Consider the following 25,665-nt stretch of genomic DNA (forward strand, 5'->3'; position numbering starts at 1 on the left):
AACTCGTCTTCACCCTACCGCTTCGAATCTGCATGATACCCTCTGGAGCTCCCTGGCCGTCGCCACATTAGCCGCTTGACAGCTGTAATTATCCGTGACTCCCGTCAGAAGCCTTGCAGAAAGTGCAGCACTTCCCTTTCTACTAACGTCCGAGGCCAGAGGGGACGCAGATAGAGCTGTAGACAGGAGAGGGGACACAGAGTAAGCTTGCTGCTACGTTGCTGCCATTTCTGAAAAATAAACTCCATGCAAATATGTCAAACGGACAAACTACACAGGGCGTGCAGAAGCATGCAGAGCCGCATTAATTAAGGAAAGCACCCGCAGAGTCCAGGCGACACTACGGAAGCACTCAACCGTCAAATCAACACTTCTGCACCCCCCCGCGGGAGCTTTGCGGATATGGCATTGCTAGAGGCCGCGGATTTGATCCAAACCGCGGCAGCCGCATTTCGACGGGGGCGAAATAGAAAACGCGCGTGCACTTAGATTTGGGACACGTTAAAGAGCGTCATGGTGTCAAAATTAATCCAGAGTCTGCCACTACGGCGTGCCTCATAATCCGAGTGTGGTTTTTGCACGTACAGCCCCATAATCCAGTTCAAGTTTAATACTTCTGCCACATTGCCATGTGTCATGAGAGGCAATGACAACGCCCAGCCCTCTCAGAGGTTATAAACTATGGCGCACAACAATGCCTCAAGCAAACACATCTCCCTGCGTGTTCTGCGTACTACGCAGACGAACAGCAGCGGTGCACGCAAGGTAGCGTTTCATCAACTCAACCAACTTCATCAACATCAACTCACCACTCTCGTGTCAGCCTAAACGTCGAAGAAATTAAGCTTTAGCCGTCAACATCACCGCTAATAATCGTCAATCAAAGCATCCAGCCCGGAAAGCTTCGCTTACATCGATTCCCACAGTGCGTGGGATCTGCATATTTTTACCTTGTACATTAATTTCTTTTTAGCGATTACCGAGGCGAAGTTAGAACGCAGGCGAGAACTTGCGCGGACAAGGAACGCGAGGATAACACAGGCTTCCGAGGGCGAAGCTGACATGGCGTCGCGGCAATGCCCTCTCCCCTCACGCAACACCTTCGCTAATGCGGCAGTAGGTGATCCCTTTCGCCCGTTCTGAGCCGTCGCGAGGCACGCACGTGACGTGGCATCGCAGCCAATGGGAATTTAGGTGCCGTTTTTCGCTTGTCCAGACGACAGACGCCGGCGTTTCCGCTCAATGAGCCATTTGATGCTTTCGCATCAATAAGTTAGGGCTCGCAGTGCAACAAAAGCACTGTTATGCCTCGCAAACACGAGTATCATATTGATGTCCTGAAAGCAACCTCAGAGTAAGCTTAGTTCGGAAGAATCTACAGAGCTCAGACGAGTTACCATGAACGTGCGAGCGCGGGTCGTCCATTCTAGCAGCACCGCCTTGTGATAACCATCTGCGTTATCGACAAAGGTACACAAAAGCGCAGTGCTTGCCAGAACTGCGCTTCAACATCCATAATGATACTACCTCGGGGTAACGCAGGTGGTGATATCGAGGCTGTGCAGCAGGTGTCGACGGCCACGCGCGTTCCAGTTAACATATATCTGAGCTTTGTACATAGTATCAAAACAGCTTAACTGGTGTTACAATTACTACTCTGAACTTAGTTAGGTTGCTGTCCACAAGGAAATTCATTGGGCAGTGAGAAATCATCTCGGTTTAGCGGTACGTGTTATGATCGTCTTGAAATTCAGCGTCGCAAGTCCGGCCAACGTTCCAGCTCGCTTTCCCGTGTGAATCCTGCCCCCGTCCATGAGCTCAACCGGGAAATAAAGCAAGCCACGAAAGGAGGAGGCCATTGACGTCACAAATCGGCAAGAACACAAAAGACTGCACCAAACAGTCAGGCATTGGAACCTCCATGGGCGCACCAACAGCCCCTTCTTGAGATGACTCCAACAACGCAAGAAAGGGGGCAAACGACCTTTTCTGTGGGGGCCACTCACTTTCCTTTCCGCCGATTGTCTCAGCTATACGCAAAAGGGTACTTAAGGCCGTTCTGGTCCACGTGTTAAACAGAACTGCTCGAGGCTTGATCGGGTCACAACCATGTACCAGTGAAGTAAATAAATTTCTTCTCATTTTTTAACGCGACAGTGTTAATGAACCGTGTCGCGAAAAATCCGGCGTCGGCGTCCCGCGTCGGCGTTGGAGGTCGTCCGGGGAAAAAGAATTTCAAACCAAATTCCGAACCACGCATACTGTTGCGTACTCCAGGGTAGCGTATCGTACTGCTGCCGAGTTGTAGCGACGCCTGCCTATCGAAGCTCGACCGACGTTATTGTTGGGTAGCTTGGCGTTGTCGTCGGGCTGCAGGCATCCGGTAGATCATGGCGACCGGGCAAGGACGAGACGTTTTCTAGTGCGAAATTTGCACGGTTTATTGAAATGTTTATGAAAGATGATGAGAAGAGAATGAAGTGATCTAAAGGTACATTTCGGAGCCCCTTGAATAGGCTCTCCAGAATCGTGGGAGGGATCTTGCTTCCGTCAACGTCACGTGACCGGCACAGAGTCTGACCCGCCAAAAGAGGGGCCCTCGTCCTCTGGTCATACCGAGTTTTTGGTTACACCGAGCCTGTTGCAAGGAGGAAAGCGTCCCGCCTCCGGCCACACCAAGCCCCAGGTCCGGGAATCGCAGACGGTTGTCCTTCTTTTTGGGGCGTTGCTGGTTCGCGGAAGTTCCCCTGTAGAGCTTGACCGTTCGAGGAAAGGGTCCCTCTAAAGTCGCACACACACACGAAAGAGGCCTGTAAACACTGCGGGGCTTCCGCCAGACCGGCAGACACTCGAAATGGTCATGGCGAATCAGAAAGTCATGCTTCATTTCGACGAGGCATGGTGGAAGAAGGTCGGGTGAGAGAAAGTTCTTTCTGCACGAGGTGCTGGACGCCGACCGTTACAGGAGAAGTCACGCCTCATTTCGACGAGGCATAGTGAGAGAAGGTCCGGTGAAATTCCTTTCTGCACATGGGGCCAGACGCCAACCGTAACAATACCCAACCACTCCTCTACCACCAAAGTAGCTCATACCTTGTCTTTCATTCTTTAAAAAGTTATTCCTCGCAATTTTGAGAACTGCAGGCCCACAAACAAATGTAATGAAAAAAAAACACTGACAGCGCATATGCTTTATATTGGCTTTTCTCAGACTGAAATATTAAAAGTGCGAAACAATAACAGGAGTTCGACCCACGCAAGAGGCCATGTTCCTACCAGAAAGCTTGCCCTCGTGCACAGCGTTCGCTAGCCAGTGTTTCCCGGTAAACGTTATGGTTACATAATCTGCAGTTGCCGGGAAGCATGAAAAGCAGTAAGGGGTCTTTGAACGCTATCGCGTTCCACTCTTAAAGGCGAAGCTTAAGCGCCTATGATCTTAAGCTTCTATGAGGGATCTATCTCGGTTACGTAACCGGACAGGGCCGTCGCCATCCCCTTTGGCTGTAGTAACAACAACAACAACAACAACGACGACGACGACGACAACAACAACAACAACAACAACAACAACAACAACAATAATAATAATAATAATAATAATAATAATAATAATAATAATAACAATAATTTTAGTAATACATGCAATAATAATTACATGTAGCTTTTTAGAGTAAACGGCGTTCTAGCAGAACATTTTTGAAGCAACTTCACTAACTGCGAAGTCAATAATATACCGACAGCTGTTCACGAGTACAAAAATGACAAACACGGGCGCTGTGCTTGTCCTTTCTTTGCTCGTACACGTCTTTTGCGCACTGGTTCTTTGTTTAAATGGAATCACACCAAATCGCCCAACTCTCAGTTTTGACGTTCATTCAGGTCGCTAAACAAAAGTCGGCGGTCACCAAACTAGAAAATTTTGTCGCTGAACGAAGTCGCTAAACCTAGAGACAAAAACACTAAAATGGCAACACTGATTAGACCGGTACATTAGAAGAAGCAAAACTGATTTTGCGTTTCTATAGATGGTAAGGTAGGCGGCCCCCACAAATACGAGATGACGCAGACGGTGGAAGATGAAACTCGTTTTGGACTGCCCGGCGACAGCCTCCTCTTCAACGAAGGCATGCAAGGCGCGCCTTGCAGGTGGCCAGCACCACGAAGAACCGTAACCCTATCTGCTAAATGCGGCCAGCCGCGTGTCATCTGCTACAGCGCGTGGCGGTGAGGCCATAAAAGCAATCCTAGCTGCCCAGGCAGGAGATACATAACAAAAGAAAGCATACCTATATGGGGAGAATTCTGCAAGAAAACTTGGCCTCAGGCGTTGTTTCGTTGAATTTGCCATTGTGCAGGCGACAGTGCCCGCTTTAAAAGTGGAGGCGCAATCCTCCTGCTTAAATAAGTGAATCTAATAGATTTATTTTGTATGGATTGAAGATTTAAAACATAGTATGTGCAATTAGCTGACCACTGTGGCATCTTCATCAAGGCACGATGCTGTTTACACGCCGCTGAGCAAGCGCCGCTGGAAAAAGAGCGGATTTGAATCTCGCGCGCTCTTTGTTCATTCATCAAAGCCGCGACGTGACGTTGTGATGTCACGTCCTCGGAGAACTGACGTCATCCGCCCCGCTAGGCCACTTTGGGCCAGTCAGAGCGTGGGGATGACTCCTTCCGCCGTTGCGAGTTCTTTCAGGGTGCAAGCGAACTCCAAGAACAATCAAACTTTTAAACTTCGTTCATACGTATGAATGTTTAGCGTCACATAGTTTTTCATGAAGCTGTGTATGCGAAAAAGATTGTTTGTAGCACTTTTTAAGCCATATTTAAGTGCACAGTGAGACTGTGGTTCCGAACTACTTTTTGCAGCGGCGAATGTGTGCAAGGCGGTGCAGCGGCGTCGGCCGCAAGCGCTCCGCAACAGGCGCTCGCCCAGTAGACGGGAGTAGGGTTGCCTTTCGGGTAGGCGGCGCCATTACCAGGGTCGTCGTCGTGCTGCGTGTGTGTTGTGTGCGTGTGTGTGCATTACTGGAGATCGGTGTGACTGCTGCGTTGTCATAGCGTTCACATAAGAAGCCCGGGCAAGTCGTCGACGAACCTCGCAGCTTCGGCGCCCAGGATTACCGCCGCCGCCAAGATGTCGTCGTCGCCTTCGCAGCCCAACGGCGCGGCCACAAACGGCCGGGACATGATCGAGCAAAAGGGCCCGAACCACATCGTTCGCATTCGAAGTGACAGTGACATCAACCTGGACGATCTCTTCAAGGCTGTCATGCAGCCCAGCGACAGGGTTCCGCTGAGTGTGCCCATGCGGCTGCGGAACCTGCCTGCTTCGTTTTTCCAACAGCCCGAGCGCTCGAAGTCGGCCTCGCACAGCCGTGAATCTAGTAGCGACGCCACTTTCTCGCCATCGGCCAGCGAGGCCTCAGCGGCAGCTGCCGCGGCCGCGGCGGCCGCCGCTGCCGCCGCCCCGCCATCGCTCCCCGTGAACCACCCGCGGGCGCACTCGTCGCCCGCCTCGCTACAGCAGAGCTACAATGCGCCCAGCCCGCAGCATCTGCGCCAGCAGAGCTACGACCTCGCCGACGATCTGCCGCCCGGATGGGAGATGGCCAAGACGTCCACGGGGCAGCGCTACTTCCTCAAGTGAGTGCACGCCCACTATACTTCGCACGGCTTTACTACTACTGTTAACTGCGGTCACACGATTGCCGCGCTGCCGAAGCGCCTGCTTCCCTTTGTTGCGTTTTCCGGATTCGGAGCAGCGAAGTTTTCACTGTCATTTTTTCAAGCTCTCCGACCCGAGAGCCCCCCGCTTACTTGTCGCAATGCGCCGGGCCGGTGCATCAGATGCATGAACTTTCGATCAGCGCAACAGGTTGACGGGGACGGTCAGCTGACCGATCTCGGGCTGCGGAAGCTTCTCGCTGATGTGCTGTCGCGTAGCAACCTCGGCATGTGGGCTGCGCCTCCTACGTGCCGTCATGCGCTAGCTTCGTAAGACGCATGAATTTTGCGCACTGTTTGCGGTATAAAAGCGGCATCGGGTCCCGTGCCTGCCGTGTGGTGCTCAGCCCGCTCGTCGAAGATCGCCCACTGCGACAACAAGCACAGAGCTGAACGCGAAAGCGGGGCGGCAACGCTTTTCCCAGTTTTATTTATTTTTTTTTACCCACGGCAGCTCAGGAGTACGCGCGAGGGCGCCTGCCCCAATTTCCGCTGCAGCAGCTCTCGCTATCAGCTGTTTCTCCAGCCGCTTCGAGCGAGCGGCAACAACGCGACGCCGGAGTGACTGCGCCGCGCGCGTAATTTCTCCGCTCCCGCCGTAGCGCGCCAGTTGCCTACCGCTTGGCTCACTCGGTTTTCCACCTTTTTCCGCTTTTTCTTTCTTTTTGCATTAGCGGAACGACCTTCGTACGACTAGGCGGCAGCATGCAAAGCAGTCAGATCGGTCGGGTGTCCCAAGCGGCACCGCTGCCATTGGACCTCCTTGACTTTTGTTCGCGCGGCAGCAAAACCAGCTCCGCTCGACTGTCGATGGCTGCCAGGGCGTGGAGCGATTCCGTGATCGGAATGATCCTGTGTCTGTGCGGTCTGCATCGTTTGTGCTTGGTGGCGAGCTGCCTGCGGAGACAAAGGGTGGCTCAAAGCACTCGCTGACAGCTCTGGACACCCGGCTCACCGAATGCATTGACACGTTTCTTTGTGTTTCTGCAGTAAGCACGCACGGCCTACTAGGAAGGCCGATTTCAAGAACCGTGTGAACGATTCGCGCCTTCGAAGTTTCGCCAGGGCAAGCGTGTCAACGTTGTGGAATTCGTACCTTGGGTTGATTTATTTGCCGCCCATACCCAAGGTCTCGCCGATCGTCCAGAATGTCGAAGTTTGTTGCCCATGTTCTCCCCCTTTGTCATCTGTCGTGCTAAAATGCAGCGGGTCGTTGTACGAGCTGTGCGCCGAGCGCTAACATTTTATTGGCTATCCATCGATCATGCAGCTATGTTCATTTTGGCATCCTCGATTGTCCGACACTGCTGTTAAATCGGTGTGTGCACGGCCAGCGAGCTGAGTACGCGTCGCACAACTTTCTCACGCCAGTGCAACGTTCCTTTTACTGATATTCTGAAATGAAAATATCGCAGGAATTCCGGTGTCGGCGGAGTTGTCCGCGAGCGAAAATTTCCATATATGTTCAGGTATATAGCCACGCCTTGCTATATGACACGTGGTATACAGATGCGGGTTGTATTGGCGCACCAGTCTATCACTAAAGTTGCTCGTGTCTTGCCATACATTCTTCACAAAGTTATTCTTCGGAATTTTGAGAATGACAGCCCACAAACAAATGACGTGAAATAAAACACGGACAGCGCGCGCCTTTTATTTAAATCTTCTCAGAATTAAATATTATAAGAGCGGAGCAGTAACAGAAACATGAAACTGGTGTAAATTTTCTGGCGCGGCTGCGTACTACCTCCGGGATCGGCCCACAGAAGAGGCCGCGTTTCTGTCAGGAAGCACGCCTTCGCGCATAGCGTTCGCCTCCAGCGTTTCCCAGTAAATATCACGTTTACATAAGCTGCAGCTGCTGGGAACCGTGGGGAGCAGTCTGGGACCTTCGAATGCTATCCTGTTCCACTCTTAAAGGCGAAGCTTAAGCGAACTGCAAAGTTCTTCACCGGCCTATCTGCGCCCGTTACTGTAAAATACGTTCTGTGTGAGGTGTAGTAACCTGACTGTCGTTCAGTGATCCCATATCGCATGCTCAGGGGATCGCAATGTTGTAGCCTGTCCGGTGACGTCGTCCTAGTAGCCGTCATCGTGCGACATGTTGACGCCTCAGTAACCCGTAGTGGCGGCCTGTTTGCTTCGATTACATTGTGTAACCTAGACTTCATGCCACTGGACTCGCATTGGCAATCATACCCGTGCTCATGATTTGACCTGAGGGAGTTCCGGGTAAGCTTTCTTCACCCATGCACATTTTCGTAGTCCACTAAGCCGACACTACTGCGACTTCATTTCAAGCGAACAAACTTAATTGAGGAATATCACATGAGGATGCGTGTCGCCTTTCAAATTGTTCGTTCGTATCAGCGCTCTTGCGGGACATCGATCAGCGTGCGCCTCTGAGAGTTGAGAAAATCGCCTTGTCGCGAAGCTTTTTTGCAACCAACTTCGTAACCAAAATCCGGGCCGTTTGTCGGATTTTCATGCTTCTGGGCAGAACATGGCTCATGCAACACTGAAACCACTCTCATTGCGGATGCGTCTTAGGCTTGCAGTACAGACGCTCACTCTAAGGCTAGAAAGGCATGTGTCGTACCTTATCTTGAGCTTCGTGGTTGCTACAACTAAATAAAAAAATGGTATTGCTTCGTTCAGTAGCGCTGGCAGCCATGGTGCGTGCACAAGAGCATCGAGTGTTTATACGTAATAACGAGAGTTTCGTTATAACGAAAACCCAGACTTTGAAGGTAATAACGAGAGTTTCGTTATAGCGATGATCCAGTGCCGTGTCGCGCTGGCATCGCTGAATATTTGGCACGATTTCGCAAATGAACGGGTGTTATGCGACGCTGGTACTCCGTGGACCTAAAGGCTTGATTTCAAGCTAGTAAGCTCAACGTGAGAAGGCATGCGCAGGTTTTCGTTATTGCCTCGCTAACCACTGCCGAGGACATGCTATAAGGGCAGAGACGACCACCGTGCCAACCGATCCTTCATCAATTTCACGAATGAAAGTTTTGACGGTGGGCTCTCCGTGATCGATGTGCCCCTAGTTACGAGCTGTCATACGCCACACCATCTTCACGGTCCTGTCCATGCGGTCCCGCGCCCCTTTTGTGTCGCCGTCCCCTTTCTCCGCTGACATCTAGGCCGTGTCAAGTGCTTGTCACTTTGACAGTACAGCATTTTGGCGCCGGTGGTCGGGCAGGCGATACACTAGTCGCGTCACTCGAGCTCTTGCCGACGCGATGGGTCCCACGCTTCGGCACCGCTGGGCGCCCTTACAATCGTAGCCTAGCATTCTTCTGTCAGAATCTCGAAACTGATAGTGCGCAGCTGCTAGGAGCGCGGTATAGTAGTGCTCGCATTGCCGGGCAGAGGCCGCCGTTACGCGAACCCCTTTTTCCTACATCGCACGCCAGCGTAGAAGGGCTTCGAAATTTGAGCCGCGCCAAATTGTAAGTGGCGCTCTTCGCGGACGGTTATGTAACTCTAGTTATAGTTGTTTCTGGAGTGGTTGGGCAGCTGCTCGACGCGTCGGGAATGGGTGTGCTGTTGTCTGTCGTGCTGTAGGGTATCGTTATAGGAAATCCTTCCCCGAAAAAAAAAAGAAAAAAGCTCGCGAGCGCCGCCTCTGGTTCGCGAGGGTCACGTCGGCGCCCAACCGAAGACGGCGGAGCGCCGGCGCGGGAACGGCCCCTCGCCTGAGTGACTGAACTGGGTTTTGATGTCGCCATGTAAGCAAGGCGTACGGCCGCCGCCTCGGGGCTGCTTCTCTACCGGACGCGTCTCCTCCTGGGCGGGTTGCGCGCGAAGCGTCGGCGCCGTGCCCGCTGCAGCGTGCGGGCGCTGCTCGACGGGCCCCGTGCCGTTGCGACTTGTTAGTCGACGTCGTGGGTTTCTGCAGCGGGGGCTGCTGCTACTCGCGCACTTGTCTGCCGCTTCTTCGTGGAAGGAGCAAGGAACGGCCGCCCTCGTGCGGCATATCAATCACGATGCGCCTCCGAAGTGCGCGAGATGACGAGTTTATTGTGAGCCGCCCGGCGCTGGTCAAGCTGTTGTCGGTAGGGGGCGGTGCGGCCTGCGCCGTTAGGTGGCGTTAGGCTAGGTGGCGCGCGTCGCCGCCGCCCGATTCAAAGGGTTGAGCCACAATCATCCATCCAATCATCCATCCATTATTAGTTCGATTGCTCGCGCGCCGCGACAAACGGCTGGGCGTAGCCGGGGTGCGACGGAAGGGACGGGCCGCGAGATATCTCCCGCAAGCTGCCCTTTTTTTCACATTTCGGTGCCCTGGGCTCTCTTTAGTCGGCTACAGTGAGCCGTTGTCGATCATATTATCGTACGCTAGTTTCATATTGCGGCGTTTTCCTCACTGACTGCGTTGGCCGCTGCATCTAATACATTCCGTTCGCCGACATACGCGAATTAATTGCAGCAGCGGTGCGGAGAACCACCAACTGGGAACTGTCGGCGTAGTAACTCGATTGTAGCTGCATCCGATCTCCCGAGTTCAGAATGAGAGTATAAACGTACTTGACGTCGTTTATGCAGATGCTGCACAGGTAATTTGTCGTCCTTGTTCCGTCGCAAGCTGTGGCCATATGGAGAGAGAGGCATTGCAACAGCTGGAAATATTAGCGCAATGAAACGCTTACCATGCAGCTCAGGATAATTAGGGTGAAAGTCGAAATATACATAACAAGAATTTCAAACGCTTATGAAAATTGCGTTGCTTTGAACGAAAAAAAAATACTTGATAGAAGGTCGCGTACTCTGGCATTAACTTCTTCCTACTGTAGGCGCTTGACTACGTTTCGATTTATTCCTACCATTCAAAACATTGCGCGTGCGAGAGCATATTGAGCTTTGCTGCCCATTTGATACTTGTCGTTTCCGCATTTCTTGTTAACGTCATGTGACATCTAATGCTAGTGCAGCGACAGACGCGGGGGACCACTTTCACTAGCGCATACGATAAAAAACTGCGCGGATAGGCTGTCGTTGCGAAACTGTTTGCGCGCTAATTCGGGACTCATTAGCCCAGTGACAAATTAAAGTGTCAGCGATGAGAAAGCTGCACGAGTTCCATAAGATGTCACCACGATCCAACTTCGCGCGTAAACTTCGATTAAATTTGTCTTGTATCGTTGGTGAAGCACACAGGCGAAATGTTAAGGCTGGCAGACAAAGTTGGGTTTCTCTTGACGGTGCCCTATGCCTTGCATGTATGTCTTGAACTTAAAAGATAACATAGAAATTATCAGGAGTTCTGGATGTGGTCAGGGAATGCCGTAATTAAACTACTAGGGAACATACATCACGGATAGATGCACGATGTTCCAGGTTTCGAAGGGCTCAGAGCGCAATGAGCTTGGTCTGGAGTCCATAGTATACTTCCTAAAGGGACACTGTACTAAATCAGTTTATATTGATATTCTTGAAAGCTCTAGTGCCCTTAATTTCACCATAATAGGTTGATTATTAGAAAAGAAACTGAATGGCGAGCGTCCATGTTTTTTTTTTATTTCTAATTTTGCATCGAAACCCAACGCGTGTACGTCAGTGTGACGTCATGAATTTCAAAGTATAGTATATATATTGACCGCGTTGGCTGGGCTAAATAATGTTCCCGAAACATGCCATCTGTCCTTTGCTCTTGTAGTACACAGTTTATTCAATTTTTTCACCGATAATGATTTTACTAAGTCCCAGCAGACGCAGTCAATATCCATGACGTCATGGCGAGCGGATGCGGGAACTTCACGGAGGCGTCGCCACCGGTTTTTCATTTTCGTGCCTTTTCTGGTTTGACAAGTATCCTCTTGTCGTAAGAGTGATGTTTTTGGCATTTTAGAAGGGTAACTTACTAACACGGCTGAAATAATTTTTCTATTTAGTGTCTCCTTAAAGTCCATTATTGTTCTTCCGCCAGGTACCTAACGTTGGATCCTCCGCACCTCACGAAAGAGGTCAGGTTTATATATGTATGAAGCCCAAGCACATTTATTTTATGAAGCTCGAGTAATACTGCAGCTGTAACTGGTACACCGTATACAGCTTTTGTTCGCCAACAGTTCTCCGATAGCGCTGTTGTATCTCCGTGACCTCCGACATTATTTCATTTATCACGTCACAGCTGGGCATGGCTCGATAAGACGATATCCGTGGCCGGAGATGTCCAGAATAACAGATTGCAGTTTTGTGAACTTTTTTGGTGAGCCTTATTCTCGCACGACCATGTTTCGGCAAGCATCAGATATAGCGCGATAACTGTCGCGCGGTGGCTCAGTGTCCGCGGCGTTCAGCGGCGGACCGCGAGGTCGCAGGTTTAACTCCCGGCTGTAGCAGCCGCATTCCAACGTGGGGTGAAATGAAAAAAAAAAAAGCCACCGCCTAAGCACTCCGTACAGTTGGTTAACCAGCGAAGCTGAAACGTGCGGCCCCGGTGTTTATCACTGGGTTAATCCCGAATTGAACGACGGCTTGGTAGGCTGCCGGGTGCTTGTGCTCGGCTGCACGAGCCTGTTCTTGTGCTCGGACTGCAGCATACGGTATGGCGTAGAGGAGCTCGTTCCCGGCTCTGCTCGCGGCGTTGCTGATCGAAAGCTGCCTGCTCCTCAGCAGTACGTATGACGCGTGACCTATCCATTTCGGAGCCGGAGAGAAACTGTTGTGCACGCGTTCGGCTGCGACGGAGAGCAACGACATGAATACTGGCGCAACTAATCCAACATCACCTAGATAGCACAAGGCATTTTCACTCCGATCCATCACGTCATGTTACGCTGCCCGACTGCCATAGAATATAATCGAGATGCTTCTGAGTAGGCAACAGTGATTTTGACGTCACCGCTTTCATCACGCCAGCCTTGTCAATGGGAATTTCGGGCCAGATAGCGTGGCGTCATGGATCGGAGTAAAGATGCCTTGCGCTATCTAGATGGTGTTGGCTAATCGCGTCTCTATCTCTCTCTCTTTTCGCGCATGCGCATGGTGTTGCACCGGGGGAGTTTACGGCGTACAGACGGACGAATCGGCTAGCTATAACGTTCGCGTTTACCGCACGTTGGCTGAACGTTCAGGAACGCCTGATGGTCGAAATTTGTCTGTAGCCCTCCGCTGAGGTGTCGCATAGCCGGCCATTGTGTCGCTGTAGAACAATAAACCAACGCGACACTACACTGAAGCGATCGTGAAAGATAACTCTTACGACAAGAGGGACTGACATTGATTTCATCGCAATACATTACGGCTGGCTTGGGTAACCGAATCAGCGCGCATTGTACGTATCACCGGAAGCATGCGTGAAAACGATCGATCGAGATTACGTGCGCGCACGAAAATTGTATACCTTCGGGGAAAACCTACAATTTTTACGGTGTAGTTGTAGGTGCGGGAAAAATTCGGGGAAACGTAATTTTCATGCACCCGCCGTGGTTGCTCACTGGCTATGGTGTTGGGCTGCTGCGCACGAGGTCGCGGGATCGAATCCCGGCCACGGCGGCCGCATTTCGATGGGGGCGGAATGCGAAAACACCCGTGTGCTTAGATTTAGATGCACGTTAAAGAACCCCAGGTAGTCAAAATTTCCGGAGTCCTCCACTACGGCGTGCCTCATAATCAGAAAGTGGTTTTGGCACGTAAAACCCCATAATTTAATTTTAATTTTCATCCTGGATGCTATGTCTGAGAAATTGGCAACTACAGCGGCGAAGCTTTCATCTGAACCTTCGCAGTCGACAAACAATTGTGTTTTTGCTAGTTCTGCGACTAGGATCTTGTCCAGGTGGCTAAATGTCATAAAACGTGATTCAGTCAAATCTTACGTATTCCAACAGTCTTGCAGCTTATACCGGTAGCAGTTGAAAGTTAGTATACTTGGCAATCTGTAAATCACCATTTATTGCGCGCCGGAACAGCCAGTGTCGTACTACAGGGATGTTTCATACGTACAGTCAGTGAAAAACTGGGAAAATGTGGGAATTTGAAAACGCCGATGCAGTAGGATACGTTAGCGCTTGAAGTTCGTAACGCTGCCTTCCCTGTCGTTCGCATCTGTTTTGCGAACGTTTGGTTCCGTTTGGCGCGTGTCGTGTTTGGGCAAGCCAGCGCTTGTCGCAGGTGACGGCCTTACTTGTTACAGCAAGTAACGCAAGGGCGACGGTATTGTTAGCAAGCGAGATAGGACACACGGACCCGTGGTTGCAGCGAGATAGAGCGACACTGCTTCCCCCCATTGGCCGGAGCGAAGCGCCTTTCGGCGTGGAGTGTGTGCCGATCGCAGGCAGGTGTTTGCGGAACCTTGGGGCGCAGCTGCCATGCCGCAGAGCGCCCTCGAACGCTTGCCTGCAAACGCATCGACGATACGACAGTGACAGAAATACGCGACGCGTAATGGGGCGTAATCTCTCGCGGAGAAACAACATCGACTGTGGCTTGACGAGGCCGGCACACGACGAGAACCGCCGTGCTGCGCGTGGATGGACAAATGTTTGTTCGCAAGAGTTCTTGATTGAAAAACAGCTTCGCAGGAGAGCAGACCAAGGATGTATTTCCAAATGATCTCTCCTGGTATAAAACAATGCATCGGTGATCGGTTTTCAGTATTCTGTAGGTACCCTACTCCCCTCACGCGGCGATGCCTGAAGGCGAAGCGAGAAGGCAGCGCCGTTCAATAGGCAGTCTTAATTTAGCAGGATTGAAATGCGCATGCGCAGAACGCTAAACGGCCAGTTGCGTTAAGCGTACCCGCGCTAATTTACATACTTAACGTTGCTGTCTTTTTGCGTGGTTTACGTAGTTCACGTCACACTTCGAAGCGGTCCCGGTCGCCCGCATAGAACTGAATTTGGCGTTGCTTTTGTGCGAGAGACGTTCCGAAAGTAAGTTTCGTCTTTTATTTTCACACGGAAACATTAGTAACAAGAAAAAAAAAAGCACCAAGGCGTCATGAACTATACACATCGCACTATTTTACCACACAGTCGCCGCCGACATTTCAGGCATTTGTCGTAGCGTGCAATCGGTTTCAAGAAACCACTCTAGTAAAACTCGGTGCCCTGCGATGCAAGGCTTCGTCGCACAGCTTCCTCCAATCTAGCATTGTTTTGGAAATGACGTCCCGGAGGTGCGGCTTTCAATGCAGGGAACATGTGCCCGTTCATACCGGATATGCACTTCCATTGGCGACCATTTTGTCAGCACACGCCTGTCCGCCTTCTTCATTCGTACACGAATAACCTCGGGCACGTCGGTCCGCTGTTACTCTCTCTTCTTCGGCACTCTGCGCGTGCGTCATTCCTCCTCCGCTGACGCTCCTTCGTTGTTAAACCAGCAACGGGCGTGGATTCTTATGGCGATTGTTTCACCTGCTGGTGTACCATCTTCTCTCGGAAAAAAAAAAAAAGCTTCCTTTCGGAACTTCCCTTGTAGTATTCATTTCGTTCGTAGCAATTGACTGTGTAAACAGCTTTCACCTTGTTCCAGGCTGCTTCGACGACAGAGTATCATGGATCACCTTTTGAAGTTTTCGCGATCGCTTCCCGTTTCGAACGCGTCAAGTCCTAACGAGAGAAAATTGAGGATCTTTAAAAAAAGTGCGAGATGACAGCGTCACCTATCGGCAAAGTCGAGTGATAGACCCGATGGCATATGGCCTCTGAGATCGGAAAATTTTGGAGGCTGTGGTCAACAGCTTGTACTGATCGCCGCGGATTGGCAGATATGGAAAGTATAAATGCTACTCGCTCCCGGCTGTCATTGCGCTGCCTGTCGCACTTTTCAGACGCGCACACAAAGCTTGGCGAATAGATAGAATCACTTAGGTGTGCGAAATTTAAAGCGTTATGGAATAGCGTCCTGCACGTAAACGACGCTATCACGCTATACTAAAACTCGCTTTCTGCGAGGTTCGTCTGCGGAACGGAAACGCGGTTTCCCTTGTCTCCGCTATTACTCAAACGTTAAGCTAAAACTGTCTGCTAAGGTATGCCCGTCTGTGTGGTATCGCTTGCGAGTTAACTCTGGATAAACGCGAAATGTCTTTTTGCGTATTCGGGGTGGCGGTGTCACTCAGTGCAGAGATCACGTCACCTTAACTCGCAATCACTGAGCGTACTTGTGCAATGTTGAGTTACTGTATATGCTTTGGTAGCATATACAGTAACTCTAGTGGAATGATTTCGTGGGCGCCACCTCGCATCGTAGTCCATGTTCGCGTTTCCACGGGGGCCTGCACGATGGTTAGCAGGGAATTTCGGGACGCCTCATACTCGGGATGAAAAGGAAAACCGGTGCGATGCTGTGTATTGTGCGTAGGAGCCTCGGCGACGATATTTGGGATGTTGGGGAGAGTCCTAAATGGATTGTTAGCTTCGGGGCTGAGAGCGTTGGGCAAAGCCCTTTGTCTGCTAAGTCGTCACCGTCTTCCTCTCTTCTCCGCGTAATATAGATGTCCTTCCTCCTTTTCCTTTCCTTGCATCATCTCCCCTCTCCGCGCTGTATTGTGACACTGAAACGCGCAAACTCGCTACATGCCAGTTATCATTAATTGCTGTTCACTTCGTACCTTTGTCGATTTCGGTTTCGCTAATTCCTTTCAAGTATTCGGTGAAAAAGCGCGGTAGTGAGCAGAATTTGGAATCATTATGCGATTACAGAACCTGTGCACATTCCATCTGCATAATAATACTGGAGGTGAGAGACCGCAGGTGAGAGCGCGTATTGATTGCTCAGATATGGAGCTCCAAAAGACCGTCCTCGTCAAGCCGCGCGGCGCGTCCGAAATGCAGCCGCGCGATCGTCGGCGGGGGGGACGGTGAGACGCACTCTTTCGACGCCGGCGCGCACGCGTGCCAGTTATGCAGATGAGTCTCCCTCTCCCCGCCGCTCGCTTGGCGATTCAATTACTGAACCGCGTTGCGCGCGGGACTTTGAACCTGCGGCCCCCGTCGAGGTCCTCGAACCTATAGCCATTGTTTTGATCCGGCGGCCTAACTCGTTGCGCGCGTGGGTACCTCACGCTTTCCAGTCGAAATGGTTGCGCGTTGCGTGGTGACGCAGGAAGTTTTATCCAACGCGAAGCGTGCGCGTTACGTCGCCCCTGCGCCGACTGAGTGAGTAGTGAACGCGTATACCTGCCAAGTCGGATGAAGAGTGAATTTCTGCGAACTTGGGCTGCCACGGATCCCGCGAATAAAGGGGTTTTGTTCTCGAGCTTGCGCGTGTCTTGTCGCGTCACGACATTTTGACTTACGGCTTTCTGCTGGAGTGTCCCAACCTCTTGGTCAATAAAGTTGTTTCTCTCTCTCTCTCCCAAGCATGGAGGAAGGAAAAATACTGGAGGGAGCGTTACGTCACGCGAGCAGCCTTGGCAAGCAAAGCGAACGCTCCGTGAAGCCACAGTAATGGCCCAACACGGGACCTCTTGCGTTGATGTCATGGAGCAGAAATCGAGATTTGCTGAGACGTTTGGCTCCCGGTAGCCATGCCACTAGTTTCTGTTCGGTGAGTGTTTGTTCGGCTGCCCTTCCTTGGCCCTGCCTGTAGAGGAGGAAGGCTAAAACCAACCGCGCACTTTGACGTGCGATCACGTCTTGGGCCATCAGGTTTGGCTTCAATCGCGTTGCGGTATGCTCCCTCCTATCTTTTTCCTTCCTCCGCGCTCCTGAGTGTGGGACTTGATGGCCTCTGGCCTTAACGGTGTTCTTTCAACACGTGGTTAAAGCGGCGTTGCAGCGCTTTGTTCGTTTCCTAGAAGGTGTTGCTCTTTGCATAGAATGGTCAGTTCGGAGAAGATAAACATTGAAGTTACTTTGGCTGAGCCCGTTTTAGACGCAGAGCGATTTCATGCTGCTTGTTTCGTAGCTGGCATTCCCGTTTGACTAGCACAGTGATTGTGGCGGCTGCGATTTTCACATTTGCGTGCACCGTGGTACAATACTCTGTCATCGTCCGTAGGTGAAGGCAAAGTAAAACAAATGATTAAATGATTTCATCTCTTTTTTTTCTTGTATGTACCCTTTTCTCTATAGAAACGAAAAAAAGAAAAAGTTAGGCAGCCCACCGAGCGAGCGAGCTCCTCGTGACGCTTGACCTCAAGACGAGCAGTCCCCCGGAGTCGTGGTCTCGGGAGTACCGAGAGCGTCTCTGTGCTCCCGTCTCGAGACCACGAACTCCAAGGTAGCTCATGATCTGCTGGCCTTCGTCTGCAGACAGGGCTTTTTTTGTTGTTGTTGTTGTTGCTTTTCTGTCTTCTTTTGCGTCAGCTGTCTCAATCATCAGCAGGCTTCGAGCTTCACCACCCGCTCATCTCACTCGCTCCATCGGCATGGTTTCGTGTCGTGGAATCCGCGGGTTGAGCATGTCGACAGCGTCGCTGCTGCTGCTGTTGCTGCCGTATCTTCCGCCCGGGCCGTCGTAGGAGAGCTGATGCCCTCGCACCCCCGTCTGCGCGCTCACTCCGGCTGATGGATGCACCCTTTGTCTCGGGCTCTTTAGCAGCGCCTCTCCCGCGCATGCGCCCCCGGCCCCCGCATCAACAGCGCGAGTTATGAGGGATGCGTTTCTTCCCGCGCGCTCCCGTCGAGTGGCAAAAAAAAAAAAATACAGAAATTGGCAAAACCTGCTCGCCTCTGCGTCTACCTTCCGCGCGCATATGCACCTGGGCGTCAACACTTGCGGGGGCCGCGGCGACGGGGAAAAAAAGCTCGCGGCGTCACGCTGTTTTTTCTTCGCGCCTCGATCCACTTTCTCTCGCGCGTTGCTGCTGCACGCGCGAGTTTTGAGGGACGCCGCCGCCTGCGAAAAAAAAAAAACAGATTCGATTTCTCTCGCTTCCTGTCCGCAGGGCGCTTGCGCTGGGGTCAGTTCAATCGCCGATCGGCGCGCGCCGCTGAGCGAAGGCTGAAAACGTCCTGGCTTTGCGCCACCAAGTATACCTAGGAAATCTAAGCACCAACTTGCCCAAGAAGTCATTTTGGTCCTGGCCTCCCCTCGGCGGGGACAGCTCAGCGCCGAACCCTCAACCAGCTACGTGGTCGATGCGCGAGGTTAAGAGCGCGAAACCCCAGGGGTACATTCGCATTGTGGGTAGTGCCACAATGGTGCAGCGCAGGGCAGACAGGGTTGTAAAGGGCAGCTATGGCTTTCTTCGTAGGGAACTGATTGTCTAACCTGAGAGAAAGAGCGTTTACTCTTTCTCTTGGTTTGACATCCTGTTTTCACATCACATCACATCACTTTATTTTCCTTAAAGACCCCTTTCGGGGTGTTACATAAGGGGTGGGGTTTACAAGATGCAGGCGTTCACAGAAGTCGAAAATGTGGATAGACAGGTTATGGCAGCGACATGGTGGGGAAGGCCGTTCCAGTCAGTTGCTGTTCGTGAAAAAAAAATGAGTTCATGAAGATAGTAGTACGGGCTCGTGGACGCAAAACTTGAAGAGGGTGACCGATGCGATGGGATCGGCGTGGTGGGGGTGCGCAAATGTATGGTTCTTGTCTTAGGGGCGAATAAAAAAACTTGTGATATGAAACAAGACTGGCAATGCGACGGCGAGCAGAAAGATCACACAAACCTGATTGTAATTTTAGCGATGATATGCTAACGTCGTATGAGTATGAAGAGTGAATAAATCTGGTAGCTCGGTTTTGTACAGCTTCGGTGGCATTTGTTAAATATGCTTGATGAGGGTTCCAGATGGGCGATGCGTATTCCAGTTTAGTTCTGATAAGTGAGATGTATGCTTGTAGTCTGACGTGTTGAGCGGCGTGACGTGTTTTGATACTTTTGTGTCGAAAATACGACGCTAGTCTCTGGGATCGTGTTTGCGATCTCGGCCTTCGGGTCACATCTATCAAAGTTTCATTCGCAATGTGAGCGTTCCGGAATTCGGACGCTTGTGCGTTCCATTTCCGAGAATATCGCTACCTGATCGTGGTCGGCTTTTAGTCGATGTCTCAGTCGTAGAATGTTCCTTAGCTTATTTGTGCTTATATTTGTTGCAGTCCGCGTTTGTAGGCGCTGGCGATCGGCGATGTTTTCGTATTGCTCCCTATTTTCATCGTGGAGGAAAGACTGTGCTGGCCTTTTTTCACTGTTTATCAGCTAGCTACTGACGACTGACGAACGCACATACAGGTGAAAGCTTGTACTTTGGCTTTCCAACTTGGAGAAATTTCCTTCTTTCTGGTTGAGTGAGGGTTATCTTACAGGTTGCAATACACTGCTGGCGGTCTGGACGCCGTGGAGGTGAAACACGCCCGAACAAAAACATGCACGGGCTCGCGAACCCGCGTGTGGGTGGCTGTGTGTGAGGGAGTGCAGCGGGGGCGAGCGCACCCACAGGTTCCTTTGCAAGGGGGCACTACGGGCAGAATCGGCCATATAAGCCGATTCTATATAGCACTGACATCGATGCACCGTAGCCGATTCGGCATGAGTGCTGCTGTGTGTGTCAGCTGTTCGGCCAGACAGCAGCAGCATCGCCGCCACTGTCAGCAAAGTCTGGGATGCTGCAGATGCACGTATTAAGTACCGCGAGAAGTAAAACACAAGAAGTGGGGAGCGCGAGGCGTGTGCATTCGCTTCAGAGAAGCGGCTCGTCGCTCATGCCAGCTCTGTGTCGGCGGGGGCGCGCGCGTCTCCTCCCCTTTTTCAAGAGGTGACATTTAAAAGTCGAGCACGACTCTTTGCGGCCGCGAGTTCTCGAGCGCGCTTAATGCATGTGACGTCTGCCCTTCGACGTTGGAACGTCGCGTGGGCGGGGACGGACATGCACTGACGGCCTGTCACGCTGCAGCTGGCTATCTGCGCCGCCCTTGATTCGTGGTTGGCGCACGCAGTCGAACGATTTTGCGCCGGACTTGTTTGTTTGTCGCTTCCCATCGTATCGAGCAGATTCGGGGACGTCAGCCGCCGTGATGACTCTTTCCTTCCCCGCCACTCGTCTCCTGCGAAATGTCATTGCAACAAAGTAGACTGGACGGCGAATATATACCGCTGTCTTGCAGCAACGAATGGCTCGAGAAGGGGATATCGGCTGCATTTGCGACTGTTTAACTTTTCGTTACCACGCCTATTCAAATCTGTCACCGGTGATTGATGTTTTAGATCGCTTTTCGACATAGTGGAGCCATTTCATATCCACTTAAGGTCATCCAGTATAACTACAATTACGGCTATAAGTACAGGCACCGCACTTTCAGAATCTGTTTAAATTTTGTTGCGCTCCGGCGTTGTGATTTTTGACGAACGTTTTTGCGAAAGCTTTTGCGTTAATTTAACAAAACGTCGTTTCATGCACTGGAGCACACAAATAACTGGAACCCTAATGCATTTCTCCGTAAAGTTCGGGAATTTATATCTCGAAACTGGTCTCGTCCTGAGGATTCGTTCCAAGTGGATCCGCCTTCCGAAGTCCACGGCTAGAATCTGTAAATTGCAATATGGGCCATATTGTAATTAGTTAAAACTTAATTAGTGAATGTTTATTAATTTGTCGATATTGGATCTCAGTTTTTTGTGCAAGTAGTGTCCGCCGCTTCGAGTAGATCGACTCGTAAACTGGAATTGAGCGATCTGCCACAGGCAACCTCTAAGAAATTTTGAAAAGTGTTCGCTGAAACACCCTGTATAGGGAAGAAACGGATATAAAAAAAAAACAAGAAAAAAACACTGACATTGAATAGCTGTGCAACAGAAACCTGAGCGATTATTATAAAAATGTATGAAGAACTGACTTTCTGATGATGACGGAGTAAACAATGATCAGCACTCTCCATGGTTTCAGCGCCCCGTTTCAGTAGCGCCCCGTTTCAGTAGTAGATAGTATGTGCGTAGTCCAACTCTGCCATTTTTAATTTCTTGTGGCTCCGTGTTCCCAAAGGACCTTGCAAGCTAGAACGGTTGGTTTCGTACGAACAGGCTTTTCACCCGGTAGCGGTTGCGAACACATTAAATGTAAAGCTGGCCGCGGTCGACGACAAATAATTGTCAAGAAAAAAAAAAAAGAAAAGAGGTGTGTGAACCTGACTGCTTGGTTGAATTACCGTGGCATGCTGTTGGCGTATTTTTTTGTCTTCTTTTGTGCGTGTGCGAGGCGTGTGTATACACCTTGTTTCGGCGCGGGCGACATTCACTGTCCGTGAGGTGCATCGGAGCGAAGGAGCGAGTGATTCTTCGCGGTGCCGGCGGCTTTCTCTCGTTCCGCCTCGTTCACCTCCGGCTCGGCCGTTCACTGACCGACTGGGGCGGGCGGGACCGAGGGTGGCTGAAGGGGTGGTTTGTAGGAGGGGGCGGATCTTGGCACGGTGTGCTTTACACATCACATTCTTGCTGGAGACGCGCCGCATTCCCTCTTTATTTTTTATTGCATTTCGTGGCGAAATCGGAGTGCGAAGCTCACTAGAATGGGATAATATTGAGAGAGAGAGAGAGAGAACTGCATTCTGCCAAAGGTACTCGTCCGCTTCTCAACACAATGAAATTGGCACGTTCTTGGTTCTCGTAAGGCGCGTGTAAGCGGCCGCCAGTCGCGTGAGCAAACCGATGCTTCGCCATCTTGACCAGGCTACACGCCCGGCTTGCTGCGAGGCTGCGACGGTTTGTTTAACCACTGCATTGGGAATCCACGGGGCGTAAGGCGAACGCCAAGTTGTAGTGTACTTAATACTACGGAATACCGGCCTGTGCTATTGTAGTTTCACGCCGTTCCCGTGGAGGGCAGTTCCTCGCGGTGCGGACATGCTATTAAACGCGGCCTGAAGACAGCAAGCTGCTCGCCTGTCTTTTTCGCCGGTCACCGTTCGGTGTCTTCCGCGGTGTGCTGTATTGTTGGACGAACTGCAGTTGCTGCACTCCTGCGGTAAATGCTGTAGGGGTGCATTCTTTTCGTACGCACATGTAATGGGGCTAAAATGGGCACTCTGGTGTATTGCACGTAGAGGTGGATTAGCAGCTTTTGCACACATGTACGCACGCATGCGTGAATAAATAAAAATAAATGACGATGACCTGTACGCTATGTCGCGGGGGCATTGTCTACCAACCGGGGAAAAAAAAGAAAGGGACCCAACACTAAAGCACGGCAATGCACCAGGTCGTGTTCGTGTTATCGCTGTTGTGAGCTGCATAACACTGCGGATTTAATGTCGGCGTATCGCAAACTGCCGACTGCAAGATGAGAAGCGTTTGGCTTTATGCCGGCATTCATCCTATAGTTTTTTTAGCCAAGAGATTTGTCTTATACGCTAGCGATGGAAGCCGGCCTCTGGAGTCCTCTGTGCCGCCTATTGACGTTAAGGTCGCTTTCGCATTGTTCATGGTTATCGCCACTTTTTCTTTCTTTCTCGCGGCAGTTTATTTCGTATCGCCGTTGTTCCTGTCGAACTTGACTGTGCGACTTAATTCGAATGACTTTATACGGTCATCGCTGCGCGCTGCCCTGCAGTTATACTCTGAGGCTTCTGTCTGTGTGCCGCCTGTCACCATGCACCGAGCCCCCTCGGAGCACCGAGGGGACTCGGTGCTCCGACCACATTTCCGAGGCTTCGCCGCGCTCACACACGCTCAATCACTCATCGCCGTCTTTGCTTGGGCGGAGTGCGAGACCGTATACGTGGAGCGCTGTTGGATCGCTCATTCTGCTGCAATAACAGACACCAGACGGGTTTTAGTACTGCGTACGTTGCTTACGTAAGATCGCTACGTTCTGCGAAATGCGCATGTGCAGAACGCAGCACGAACGGTGCGTGATGCGTAGGTGGCTGCTGCGTATACGCACGCATCCGATTCTTGAGTGCGTACGTGGGCCTGCGGACGTAGGCCTGCGTGCTGCTCTCGTGGTTCTAGTTTGTTCGGGAAAGCGCGAGACAAAGGAGTTCCGCAAAATGGCGGCGTCAAAAGCGACCGGCGAAGGGCTGTACTTTTTCAATGGCCTACATATTTGGCTTTGCTGCGTGTAGTGAACGCGCAGAAGCCATTCCCGGATCCTGCGCGGTGGGAATGCATAGCGAAAATGGGAACCTCGTTTTTGAGAAAGTGTTCAGTGTGCACTGTTTGCGCGAAAGGCTCGACCTCCTGTTGGCGCAGTTCGTCGCAAATGACCGTGCCAGCCTCAGTAAGCGAGTACCCGGTTCTTATTTTTCTTGGTATGATTCGTGTATTGCATCCGTATTAAAAGTAAAGTCTCTTAAAGGCCTAGATATGGTTCGACGTAGCGTGAACGCGCCCACACGTTACGTCACGTTGGCGAGGTCAACACCGATGGTTCGATGCACTGGCTGACGCGGTGCGACGCGCCTGGCGTCTAGCAACGCTCGCCCGCTTACGTAGTGCGTACGTAGGCATTTCGCAGTTCTAAAAGCCCCGCGCGCACCCACGTTCCGCAAAACGCTTGCGTGCGTATCGTCATCGCGCAGTACTAAAGGTGTCTACTGTTGTCGAGATACCCTTCGAACGAGACGGGCGTATACCTACTCGGAGCTCGAAAGGGCTATCGATGGCGAGGCACGCCGGACTGAGGCCGCCACTCTGAAGCATCAAGACCAAACCCATCTTTTAGTCGTTCAATAAACGTTTATTATCTCCCCTCTTACGCGTGGAAAGTGCGGGGCGGCTTTCGTGCAGATTTGTCTCGATGTCCGCATGTTTTGAGTTTTGGAGGGCGACTACGCTGCGCGATGACTATTTGGAAACAGTTGGTGGGGAGCCCGCCATTGTACGGCTCCTCATGTGGGCCACGTGTAGCTTTGGGACGTCAAACTTGAACAGCTGTGAGGATTGTCTCGCGACAGTATACATTTTGTCTCAAAAACAAGTCGACGACGGCCCGGTAGACGCTGCTGGCGCTTAATTTAGACGGCGGATTTTGTCACAACACGTGTGCGTTCCGCATTTGCGAACTCGTGTGTCAGGTGTGTCAATTTACCGGCGTTGCATTTGCGTACTGCGTGCCGTGCTCGCCCACGAGATGCATGCGCTGTGCAGCTGTGCGGCACGTAGTTCGTGCCACCTTCGTGGTGGCCGGAGCAGCTGCTGCATGTCTAAGATGAATGAGCCGTCTGTCTCGTGCACGTGCCCTTTGACATTAGGCCTCTGTGATATTATACTCGGTGCCCCTTCATCGTCGTCTGTCGAGGTTTCTGTCGGGATGGGTGGCCGTGACGAACACCAGCGTATACGCATATTCCGATGTTCCTGCAGGCGCACGTCTGCGACATTTGCCGGCGACGCCGCGGCATCGCGAACTCGCGAAACTCAATGCGATGACAACAGAAAGAAAGAAAGAAAGAAAGAAAGAAAGAAAGAAAGAAAGAAAGAAAGAAAGAAAGAAAGAAAGAAAGAAAGAAAGAAAGGCGAAAACTGAGTGTCTTAGTTTCTCCTGTATGTCGCAAGCGTCCACCATGTCTGTTTCTCGCCATCTTCCCGTGGATGAATCCGCGTTTTTTCGCAAGCGGAACTCTCCGGTCTCCCACTGCAGGCTGGCCTCCACTTACAGGGCTACATCCAGCTATCATCGCAGGGTGCACATCACGCCAGAAAAGATATCGCAAAACGCTGCTCGAATTCACACACACCACCACCACCACAGGCCTTGAAACGCGCATTTAATACGCATCAAACATTGTGCCTCGAGGCAAGTCCTTATCGAAAAAAATAAATATGATAGAAAAGCACAGCGATGAAAAAAAAAAAGTTTGTCAAGGCTAGACCGGGGCTCCTGTACTCCGTCACGCGCCGTAAAAAGTGTTCTGTCTCTTCGGCGCCATGCAAGACGCAACCGAGCGAGGGAGGGGTCACATCGTTGACGCGGGTCGGCGGCAGGCGAAAGCACGGTAGGTCACCGGCCCTGCATTGCTCCGCATCGTGGTGAGCCACCAGCGCTCGTGTCCGGCGACACGGCCTGCGAAGTTAATGCGTCTGGGCGT

The 25,665-nt window shown here is 51.5% G+C and overlaps 1 protein-coding gene across 2 annotated transcripts in view; it reads left to right on the forward strand.

Annotated features, from left to right (window-relative positions):
• The first annotated feature begins 4,903 nt into the window (after positions 1–4,903).
• The window catches only part of yki (Transcriptional coactivator yki), a 179,192-nt gene continuing 158,430 nt past the window's right edge, over positions 4,904–25,665 (forward strand). The window contains exon 1 of one of the 2 annotated variants that reach the window (XM_065447392.1): positions 4,904–5,649. In XM_065447392.1, coding sequence (XP_065303464.1) covers positions 5,141–5,649 — 509 coding nt within the window. In that variant the 5' untranslated portion in view covers positions 4,904–5,140. The remainder of the gene's footprint in view (positions 5,650–25,665) is intronic. The other variant, XM_065447386.1, reaches the window with a different exon arrangement.

Source organism: Dermacentor albipictus, chromosome 1 (genome assembly GCF_038994185.2).
Source record: "Dermacentor albipictus isolate Rhodes 1998 colony chromosome 1, USDA_Dalb.pri_finalv2, whole genome shotgun sequence".
NCBI lineage: Eukaryota > Metazoa > Arthropoda > Arachnida > Ixodida > Ixodidae > Dermacentor > Dermacentor albipictus.